The sequence below is a fragment of the Protopterus annectens genome, chromosome 9.part0, assembly GCF_019279795.1.
Source record: "Protopterus annectens isolate FY-2018-M chromosome 9.part0, PAN1.0, whole genome shotgun sequence".
Taxonomy (NCBI): domain Eukaryota; kingdom Metazoa; phylum Chordata; order Ceratodontiformes; family Protopteridae; genus Protopterus; species Protopterus annectens.
The window spans coordinates 878,856,451-878,868,625 of NC_056743.1; the positions used below are offsets into that span (position 1 = coordinate 878,856,451).

The 12,175-nt window shown below is 42.9% G+C and overlaps 1 protein-coding gene across 1 annotated transcript in view; it reads left to right on the forward strand.

Annotated features, from left to right (window-relative positions):
• DCTN2 (dynactin subunit 2) overlaps positions 1 to 12,175 on the forward strand; it is a 767,074-nt gene that overhangs the window by 657,163 nt on the left and 97,736 nt on the right. Inside the window, 1 exon segment of the mRNA XM_044083609.1 lies at positions 7,269 to 7,360. Coding sequence (XP_043939544.1) covers positions 7,269 to 7,360 — 92 coding nt within the window.

Below are 12,175 nucleotides of genomic sequence, written 5' to 3' on the forward strand. Positions count from 1 at the left end.
TTGTTGTCCTCCTTCCATATTCATCTTCCTTCTTACCATGGCTGTAGTGGTAGAGGCAGTTGTTGCCTTATCATTGGTTGCCGAAGACATTGGCACTTCCATCGGTGTAGAATAAACGGAATGTGCCTCATTTGGTGAAAGGACACTCCCTCCTGACTATTGATTCGTTGTTTCCTCTTCCTCCCCAAGTGCATTGGTCGTCTCTTCAGACTGTACCCAATGCTCCGCCCTCGGTCTCTCATGCTGCTCAAACAATTGGACTTGCCCTCTCCTCTGCTGGTAGGCTGTTGGTGGTACATCTGACTGCCCATTGATTTCTCTCATAAATCGCAAATTGCGGTTAGTAGTAGACTGCTCTGCAGACTGTGCTGGTTTCGGCCAAGTTTTATGCTTATATCTATGCACATAAGTAGTTACTAAATGGGGAACATGAGTATATGTATTTATTCATTGACTTTTTATGTATTTTATTTATATTTATCCACATGATGTTCATCGTATTACCCTGCTGCAGTGATCACACTTGGGTTATCCTGTCATCAGGCGGTCCCGCAGTCGGCCAGAATTCCAAAGTCTTGGTCCGGCGTCGGTTGCTGTCGCCTCTTCCCTGACGTCAGTGCGCCAGGGGTATATATAATGCAACCAACACCATTTTCTCCAGTCTTTCTTGCCGCACGGTGCCCGAAGCAGAAGCAGTTCGCAAGTGCTGGTCGGCCAACTCCTGAGATTTTCGAATTCGAATTTCAGACCGAAGTCTTCTATAAAGCTAAGTATCCCGTTGGGGAAACTTTTCTTGCCTCAGACCGATGTCAGAAAAAGTTAACAATTGTATTTCTTGTGGGAAGCAAATGCCTCATAAGGATTTTCATTCTTATTGCATACCTTGCCTAGGCCCAGACTATGACGTCACTTCTTGTCGGTTTTGTGCTAGGTTTAATAAGCATACTATTAAAAGACGCTTTGATTTCGCACGACACTACTTCGGTAGGAAATTTAACTACACCATGCTGTCGGAGCAACCGACTACCGGCGTGCACAAAAAACGCAGGGATAAGGACAGACAGCCCAGGCCTAAGCCAGATTCCGAGGCCTCAGCTGATCCGGTCTCCGGTTCTCCAGTCCTCAGTGAGGCTCCGATGCAGCCCCTGACTACCACAGATCTGGAACCCGAGACCGCTACGGAAATTTTGACGGAATGTACCAGGCCGACGCAGCCTTTTACTTCAGGCCCTTCCGACGACTTTGCTTCAAAAGACGTCGGTGCTACAGAAACGCCATCGGTTTCTGAAGGAGTTTTCAGACCGACGACTCTCACGATTAAAATGTTTTCTAAGTCGAAGACTCCTTCTAAATCTAAAAGGACTGCAATTCAATCTCCTGTTCAAGGCCCTATGCCTAAGAAACAGATGCTCAAAATGGCTGAAGATTTGATTTCTTTAATCAGGGGTTCACAGCCCTCTCCTGACAAAAGGCCTAGACAAGAGGAAGATTATGCTTCCTCTGAGCAAATGTCCATTTCTTCAGACTCCTCTGAGGACCAAGACTATTCCTTCTCTCCTTATGAAAATTCTGATGCTGAGGACTCTATTCCCTCCGCTTCTCCTCCTGAAGACTACTCCTTTGGGGAAACTTTACACACTATGAGGGAACATTTTCACTGGGAAGGTCAAGACTACTCTGATTCAAAGAAAAGGCTTAGAGTTTCTTTTACTCCCCCAACACAGACCACTTGCCATCCCACCAGTTTTGGACATTGTGGATGATGTCTATTTAGAATCCAGTTTCAACCCAAATTCTCTACTTCCTGCTCCGGCTAAGCCTGACAGATACTACAGAGTGCCTGATTCCCACAAATTTCTTTACAACAGCCCAGTAGCTGACCTAGAGACTATCTCCCAGGGTCCCAAGGGGGCTAAGGCTTCTATGGCTAAAAACCCAGTACCTTCTGAGAGGGATTCCAGAGCACTAGACAGGTGGGGGAAAAAGGTTTACACCTCAGCCACACTAGCTATGAGGGCACTGAATTGTCAATTTCATATGCTTAAGTATCAGCAGTTTCTAATCTCTCAGTTAAAGCAAAGAATAACCACTCTCCCTCAACAATCTGAACTGAAAGAAGTACAGGATCTGTTGCACGCCACTGAGCAGGTGGGCAGACATACTTTACAATGTGGGTTTGATTCTTTGGAGGCCTCCTGCAGAGCAGCTGTCACTGGGTCTGTTATACGTAGGCATGCTTGGTTAAAGGAACAAACTCTGCCTGATCATGTTAAAGCAAAACTACTAGATGCTCCCTTACAGCAGGATGTTCTTTTTGGAGTTAAAGCAGAAGAAGTTTTAAAGAAAATGGAAGATAAGGCAAAATCTTTGCAGACAGTCAAAGATTTCCTACAAGTACAACCCCCTCGCTTCAGCAGAAACTGGCCAACAAAAATTGGTCCTTTCCAGCCACTGACAGACCGCAGAGGGGTAAATACAGATGCCCAAGGGGCAGAGGACAACCACAAGCCCAGTATAAACCTCGCCAATGGGGCACTGCAACACAGAAGGGAGGAGAAGACAGGTCTCAATCCACCAGAAGGCAAACTCAATGGACTTGCACCTCATCTGGCCAAGCAGTACTCTCTTGGCAGCCCCCTTGGGGGGAAAACTGGCACTTTTTGCAGACAACTGGCACATTGTCACAAAGGACAAATGGGTCCTAGACATAATTTTACGAGGATACAGATTCCACTTTCACACCTTGCCAATGAAAAGAGGACTGCCAAACCTGCCACAAAATCAATGGGCAGAGGCACAAAAGCAAATTACAGCTCTCATGGACATGAGAGCCATTCAACTGGTACCTACTCGAGAGCAAGGCCAAGGATTTTACTCAAGACTCTTTCTTAGTGCCCAGAAAGGACAATGCCTGGAGACCAATTCTGGACCTTTCAATTCTAAACACTTACAAGTTCCCAAATTCAAGATGCTAACACTACAGCAGCTACTTCCCATGTTGGGCAAGGAAGCATGGCTAGTAACGTTGGACCACAAGGAGGCATACCTGCATGTCCCTATCAGACAAAGTTGCAGAAGATACCTCTGTTTCATTGCAGGTTCAACCCATTACCAATTCTCTGCACTACCCTTTGGCTTATCTACTGCGCCCAGAGTTTTCACAAAATGCCTGGCACCAGTAATTGCATACTGCAGACAAAGAGGAATTCAAATATATCCATACCTGGACGACTGCCTCATCCAAGCAGAAAGCAAAGACATTCTCTTACATCATCTGGCCTTTGTAAAGCATCTACTAAACTGCCTGGGGTACACAGTAAACGAAAAGAAGTCAAAACTAGTACCCTCACAAAAAATGACATTCCTGGGTGCCACCTTGAATTCAACGGCCCAGAAGGCTTATCTTACGCCAGACAAGCAACTACAACTGACTCAATATTTCAAGACAATGGCAACAAAGACCCAATTAACTGCAAGAAAAATTCTGCAGGCTTTGGGCTTCATGGCATCTTGCATACTAATAATAATACCATTTGCAAAGCTGCATATGAGGAAATTACAGTGGTACCTAAAAAGCGTATGGTCTCAACACAGCCACAGCTTGTACACAATGATATCTCTCATTCCCTGCCTACAACAGGAATTTCTATGGTGGTCACAGACATGTCACCTCAACAAGGGTCAGCCTTTCACCTTGCCCCCAGCCAGGCAGACTATCACAACAGATGCTTCAGACTACGCCTGGGGGGCACACATGGCAGGACAGTGCGTTCAAGGCCTATGGACTGCAGATCAAAGAAATCTGCACATAAATCAAAAAGAGATGCTAGCTGTACAGAAAGCTCTGACAGCCTTCAAGGATCTATTACATCCAGGACAACTTGCAATAAAGACGGACAACACCACAGTAATGTGGTACATAAACAAACAAGAGGGTACACATTCCTACCCTCTATGCAGGCAAGCAATGATCTTATGGAACACAGCTCTGGCCTACCAAGTTCAGTTACAAGCTCAATTCCTTCCAGGACAGAAGAACACATTGGCAGACGACCTCAGCAGAAACATCAGAGATCCCCACGAGTGGAAACTAGATCCACAAATATTTGCAATGATAACTCAAAAATGGGGCGTTCCAAACATAGACCTGTTTGCCAGTCCTCAAAACTACTAACTGACAAAATTTTGTACAAGGACATTCCACCATCAAGCTTGGAAAGTGGATGCTCTCTCTTTCAGTTGGAAAAAACAGACAGCATATGCCTTCCCTCCATTACCTCTCCTCACAAAGGTTCTTTTGAAGGTCAAAAAGGAGAGACCACGACTGATTCTCATAGCCCCAGACTGACCACATAAGCACTGGTACCCGTTATTGAAGAATATGGCCCACAGCCCACCATGGATATTGCCTCAAATACCACATTTGCTCACACAACAAAACAAACAGATTCTTCACAGCCAGCTCAAAACTTTAAATCTGGCTGCATGGCAAATCAACTAAACATCCAACCAGCTCCTCTTTCACAAGCAGTTCTGGATGTTATTCTGGAAGCCAGGAGGCCAAGCACCAAGAAGGCTTATTCGGACAAATGGAAAAGGTTTTGTGCCTGGAACCAAGCTAAAGGCCAAGACACAATTCAGCCTCACATGCCTCACATTCTACAGTATTTAGCTGAGATGTTGCACAAAGGACTTTCCTTTTCCTCAATTAAAATCCATGCTTCAGCTATTTCAGCTCACTACAACACGGATCCACCTTTATTTTCACATCCTCTTCTAAGGCAGTTCCTCAGAGGGGCAAAAAACATTAGACCACCCAGGAGAGCTCCTACACCAACATGGGACCTCAACTTTGTTCTGGAAAAACTAACGCTACCTCCCTTTGAACCAGCTTTCTCTGCAGATCTTCAGTTCCTATCATGGAAGACTGTCCTGCTCCTAGCAGTAACTTCAGCTAGGAGAGTCTCAGAGCTACAGGCACTAATGGCAGTGGAACCTTTCCTCATTTTTCATCAGGACAGAGTTTCTCTACGAACTAATCCTTCCTTTATGCCTAAGGTGGTTTCCAGTGTAGCTTTAAATCAAACCATCCACTTACCCACCTTCTTCCCCAATCCACAGAACAAAGGTGAGAGACTTCTGCATTCCTTGGACATTTACAGGCAGCTTCGTTACTACTTGGACAAAACTAAGGCTTTCAGAAAAACTGATCAGCTCTTTGTATCCTATGCTACAGCTTCTCAAGGGAAGGCTATATCTAAGCAAACCATTTCTAAATGGATAGATCATTGCATACGTTTCTGCTATACCCATCATGGGAAACCAGTTCCTGCTACCATTAGATCCCACTCTACAAGGGCAACAGCTACCTCTACAGCCTTTCTCATGGGGGTTCCAACCAAGGAAATTTTAGAAGCTGCAACTTGGAGTTCAGTACACACCTTTACCAAACAACTATCACTTACCTCTTTACTCTAAGTCCAGGGCGGGCTTTGCCATTGCAGTTCTGCAGGGCCTTATTGCCTCCACTAACCCTCTATGATACCCCCCCCCCCTACCTTAGCTTTGGGATTCAACCCAAGTGTGATGACTGCAGCAGGGTAACACGATGAACATAGTACAGTTTTGTACCTACCATAAATGTAGATGTTCGAGTGTTCACCCTGCTGCAGTCCAGGTTACCCTCCCTCCATCCCCTCTGATCTACTGGCAAAATCTCTTCTATGCCTTACTGATGTATTTGCTTATAGCTGAAGGGACTTTGTGTTTGTGCAGTGTTCACTCCATTTGGTACTAATTCTGACCACCTTTTTGGGGGCACCTGACATCTGGGGCAAGAAAAACTGAAGAAAATGGCGTTGGTTGCATTATATATACCCCTGGCGCACTTATGTCAGGGAAGAGGCGACAGCAACCGATACCGGACCAAGACTTTGGAATTCCGGCCGACTGCGGGGACCGCCTGACGACAGGATAACCCGAGTGTGATGACTGCAGCAGGGTGAACACTCGAACATCTACATTTATGGTAGGTACAAAACTGTACTTTCTTGTCTTTACATTTTGTGCATGTGGTTTTTAAACAGAGTTTTTCTGACTTCAGCAATTAACCAACGTAACTATAGTAATAAATTGATTGCTGAGTGCTGAATTAACTTTGAGTGGTAGGATTGGTTGTTCTAGTAATGAATTAAAGTATTTAAATGCTGTTGCTGCTTGAATGAACTGTCTGATGAAGCAGTGGTTACCATTGCGAAGGCGCTCTCCATTTTGCATTAAAAAAGATTTTACTTTGTCGTGGTTCAGCTTCTTTATTCCAGCTACCTTCCTACTGGGCACCTGTGTTTCAACGTTTTTTCATTAATGTTTTATCTCTAAATACAAGATCTGTCTTTCATAAAACAATTTTTGTTTTTGGTGGGCAAAAAATCAGGCTGCTCAAAGAGAATACAGCAGATGGCTTACTAAACTTTTTAGCGTTTTCTCTGAGGTACTTTCCACTTCTGCTCTTTTAAGGGACTTAACACTGCAGCTCTGTCTGCCTTACATTTTTACTATCTGCTGTCCATTGCATATCAAGTCCAACATTAAGGCTACATTTGCAAGTGAATTCTCATAAACTGTCATTGATGCAGCACATTTCTTATATATAATATAGTTTGGGGGGGGGTCCTTAGAGAAACAACAGCTGTGTGGTACACTTTTTTTTTATAAAGTTCATCTGAATTCTTCCTTTTTAGTGCTTCAGCTGGCTGGCATAGATTTTTCTCACAGGAATGCACACATTTACTTGCTAGTAAAACTGAACTGGGAAAGTCACGGTGATATGTTTGTATAGGGGTGAACATGCGTTAATTGCATTCTGGAGTTGTATTAAGTTATGGTACACAAATGAAAAAAAAATCAGTGTTTTGATATGACGGTAGAAACCTGTGTATTGCAGCAAGAGGATCAGTCTAAGAGCTATTTTTAGGAGTACCTGCTGTAACTGTATTTCATATGTGAATATACAGGTAGTGTATTCTTGTTCACAAGTATGGACTAGCTGGTGTAAAATGTTGCTTTTTAGTTGTTTGCTCTTTAGAGTAGGTCCTTTGCTGTGGTGACAAGTGCTTCAAATAGTATTCTACTAACAATACTTAACTACACTTAGTGTCTGAATTGTTGGTCAAGAACAAAACAAACTTGTTTTTAAAATGCCTTTAGAATAGTTGCAACAGGCCTTCATACATATTATTTCCAGCCTTTGTCTTTGTTCTTTTTTTCAGCTATGCATTTTGGACAGCTGTTAACCCATTTAGACACAACACAACAGATGATTGCAAATTCCCTAAAGGACAACACAGCATTGCTGTCACAGGTACTGTTCACTGAATTCTATTCTTTTCTGGGAACATGGGGGGAGAACTATTACAAAAATATTTATAGATTGTATAAGGGTGTATGTGAGCAAATCATACCATGAAATGACAAGTGTTTAACTTCTACAGAGTAGTTAATTAGGATATTCATACTCAAAAAGATAGATGTTCAGCTCGTCTATGATTGATCATAGCATTAGAACTTTTAGTTTTGTTTTTTTTTTTTGCAGATACACAGGCTGAAATTTACTCCTACTTAGGTTTTACCAACAGAGGAACTGTATACCTTTGATAGTTCCCAGTATGAGTGAGTACATATCCTCTGGCTGATGTCTTTCTACAGGTCACACCTGTAAAGAAGGATGGGCACCTTTCGGTCAGTTCTATGGATCACGTGAGAAATTTCTTGGCATCATCAGCTAGGGCTGCTGCTCATTATCTTGTAACATCCCTGTATAATACCTTGGAATTCCTGGTGCTTCCTGCTCTTGGCATTTAACATTTCCAATGATTATAAAACGCTTAACTGACTTTTTTTTTATTTTTACCATCTTACTGCAGTTTTTCAAGAGGTAACTATTTTTATCACTTTAATGTTAAGAATTAGCTTGTCATCATTTTTCATATGCTAAGTAAGCATTTCTTCCACAGGCAAGCAGTACTGCGTGGCTGTATTAGTTCAGTCTTATTCAAGTAAATTGTTTGTTCTGAAAAAGGGGTTAACTTTAATTGGTTTATCTTGGAATATTGCCTGAATTTCGGTCATTTGGCTTGGTCATTTTGCAAGAAGTTGTATTTCTGAAGAGGCAACTACTAAGTACTCGGGCATTTTTTTTATTGGGCAATTAGCAGATTATTTCTTTGGACTGTCATTTCACCAGGGTACTGGGAAACTTCTCAAAACATTGCTGTAACAGGTATCTTTCCCAGGAGTGCTTCATCTTCTCACTAGCTCTTTCTTTATTCTATGGAGAATGACATCTGCTTCATGGTCCCTTCTGTAGCTTCTTCTTCAACCTCTCCCATCTGCATTTCGTCATCCTACATTCATTGGATCATGACCCACCACAGCAGTCTACAGATCTCGGTTTCAGAAGAATTCTGAAGTGAATTCATCCAGTGGATTTACTTTTATTCTTCACCTATTTGAAAAATGTCAGTAACCACTTTAGCTTACTTTAGGCTTTTCTGCAGTTGAGTTAAGAAGTTTAACCACTTGCACTGTACGGATATCCTCCTTGTAGCTACTGTAGGAAAGTTCCCTTTTTGTTTTTTAAAGAAAAGAAACTTGCAAGCCTTGCAGTCACTAGATCACCAGATACCAAAAGAGAATAGTCACTGGATCTGCTTGTAATATGTCTGACCTTTGTATGATGCCTGCAGCTGCTTTGTCACCATTTCAATTCATGTTGGCATTGCTTGTTCTAGACCATTGTAACCTTTAGCCACTTAGTAGAGGTAGAATTAAATAAAGGCATAAATGAGAATTACTTATGATATTCAGGTAAAAGGGAGTTGCCCAGGAATCTGACCCTTTTTTAAGAAGAGTTTGATAGACCAACTCAGACATGTTGTTTGTAAGAAGAGTTTAAAGGAATAAAATCTAGGGACTACAGAATGAGGCCCTTTAATATGTCATAGTATTGACTGTCTGGAATAAACCTGTAATTTAAAAACGTTTTGTTTCAGAACTGGGGATTGGATACTCTGCAGTTGCCTTTTTTGCTTAGGTGTTATCTTGCATGTCCCCTTTTGGATTGGATCTAATGTACTTTTTCCTTATCTGCTTTCCATGACATGGTAAGGATGAAGTTATTTTCTCATGTAAACTGACACTGTAGTTTTCAGTGGTGTCCTCCATATGAGGCTTCCTATTACAAATCCATCCCTGCTCTTGCTGGGATATGAATTTTATGAATGTTGTTGTGTCTTTCGGCTTATCCTGGTTAGGGGTCGCCACAGTGGAACTCCGGTCCGCTAATGTTTGGTAGTGGATTTTTACGTGCCGAGTTACCAGCCCTGATGCACAACCTTCAACGAAGGCACGCCCATTCACATTTTAATTCTTACTTTTAAGATGGCTACCTCTGTGGCTTGGATGTTGTTGTTTTTTTTCCTAGAGGGCCCCCTTTCAGAGAAATGTGGAGATAAAAGCAAATCTGTTACGTGTAACAGGTTTCACTAGGTACTTTGTAAGGATTAGGTCTGGGTTTTCTTAAGGGACTTGATTTAACTTTGTCCTCAGTGTAGTCTCTGTTTCCATTAGTTTGTCTTGTCACCTTCTTGAAATCAAGCACTTACATGAATAACTGATGCAGTCTTTGAATGTACATCATCAGCTCTGAATCTACCTCATAAGAGTGAATGATCTGCAAGTCAGACTAGATGTTTTTGTTTCCCTCAAATGGGGAAGGTATTACTTAAGCAAACAGTGTCAGAGTAATTTGCTAACATCAGTGAATCACAAGTCATTTTCTTTCATCATAAAGGCCTCTTCATGTGAAACCGAAAGTCTTCCCATGGCCTTAGAAGAAGAGGTATGTACAGGGAATGGTTTTCCTCCTAAAAGATCAGGATTTAGTCCTTCCTCTTCACCAAGAGACAAGTTGTATTCAGAACTTTTCCTGGTTGCCAGAAAAGAGGGAAATGGAGACCCAGGTTAGAAATGTTGACTACCAGCTTATCTAAAGTTATTGGTCTCCCTAAACAGTTATTTTTCTCTTTTTTCTTTCGCGACTCTGAGATCTGTCTCTCTGCAGTTGCTGGTATTTTATTAAAATAGGAAGTTACTGAAAAAACGGAACATGGGCAGCTCTGTCTTTAGGACGTTTACCAATATCCATGGTAGCAACAGATGTTCTTCATTCCACATTGCTGCAGTCCTAACCATTGGGTAGTCCGCTGTCCAGTCGGCCCGAATACCAAAGTATATGGCTGACGTCGGTCAAGGCGCATTAGACTAATGTCAGGACGTCAGGGTACTAATGCGCATGACCGACGTCATATCCTCAGTCTTTTTTGCCGCATGGTCCGATGCAGAAGCAGTTTTGCGAGTGCAGGTTGGCGTTCTGAAAATTTCCGAAGTCGGAGTTTCAGACCGAATCAAAGTTGGCTAAGTACCCCGCTGGGGAACATTTTGGTTTTTTCTTGCCTCAGTATTTAACCGGATGTCAGAAAAAGTGAATAACTGTATTTCTTGTGGGAAGCAGATACCTCATAGGGATTACCATACTTTGTGTATACCTTGTTTAGGGCCTGAGCACGACGTTGTTGGTTGCCGCTCTTGTGCTAGATTTAACAAACGCACTATTAAGAGAAGGTTAGACTGTGCCAGGTTAGTGTTTGGGAAGCGTTGTAATTATAAAATGCCGTCGGATGCTCCGACGCCCGCTTCGCCCAAAAAGCGCAAGGACAAAACAGCAAAGCCTAGGGTTGATGAACCGGCAGTCCCGGACGCCGGTTCTTTAGAAGGCTCAGTGGAGCCAGAGGTTTTGCCAGGAGTTTCTTTGGAGTCTCAGGCAGAGACTTTACTGTTACAGGATGTGCCCTCTCAGGAGGTAGGCCAGGCTGAGGGGGCTTCTCAGGTAACTGTTCTTCCCTCTCTTCCCAAGGTAGTTAGAGCCTCTCCTTCTGTTTCCAAAACTTCTTTGAGAGGTAGGCCAAGTTTAGCTTCAGTGGGGGCTTCTCCTAGCACTTCAGGTTCTGTGCCTAAGAAACATATGCTTAAAATGGCAGAAGATTTAATTACTATGATTAGAGGCTCTATGCCCCCTCCTGATAAGAGGCCTAGGGTGGAACCTGAGTTTGAGAGTTTTGAACAGTGTTCAGAGGCTTCTGAGTCTTCTGGAAGACTTGCAGGAGTATCCTCCTTATTCTGATTCTGATGTGGATGATTCCACTCCTACAGCTTCTCCTCCTGAGGATTTCTCATTTTCAGAGACTCTGCATTCCATGAGGAGCACTTTAAATGGGAAGGCCAAGATTACTCTGATTCCAGGAAAAGGCTTAGGGACTTCTTATTTTTACACCAGCATAGGCCCTTAGCTATACCTCCTGTGTTGAATGTGGTGGAAGATGTTTTTGCAGAGGCTTCCTGAACCCTGATTCTTTGCCTCCTGCCCCTGTTAAACCTGATAGGTACTATAGGGTGCCTGAAGCTCATAAGTATCTGTTTAAGAGTCCTAGGGCAGACCCGGAAACTGTTTCTCAGGGGCCTAAAGGTGTTAAGGCCTCTGTTGTTAAAAATCCTGTTCCCACTGATAAAGAGGCAAGGGCTTTGGATAGGTGGGGAAAGAAAGTATATACTTCTTCCACTTTAGCCATGAGAGCGTTGAATTGTCAGTTTCACATGCTAAAATATCAAAATTATCTCCTTTCACAATTGAAATCTAAGGTGGATGCTTTGGCGGAAGGTATAGAGTGTAAAGAGTTGCTGGATTTAGTTCATGTGTCTGAACAAGTGGGTAAGCATTCTTTGCAATGTGGTTTTGATGCTGTGCAGGCCTCCTCGAGGGTGGCTGCCACTAGTTCTGTTCTTCGCAGGCATGCCTGGTTGAGGGATCAGAATTTAGCAGAGCATGTTAAGACTAGGATTTTGGATGCTCCTTTACAGTCTGATGTGTTATTTGGTTCGCCTGTGGAAGCAGTTTTAAAGAAAATGGAGGACAAAGCTAAGTCTATGCAAACTGTTAAAGATTTTTGCAGGTGCAGCCACAGTTTAGTAGAAATTGGCCTACTAAGGGATGGACATATCCTGCTTATGATTCCCAGTCTAGGGGTAGGTCTAGACGTGGTAGGGGCAGAGCTCAAGGTTC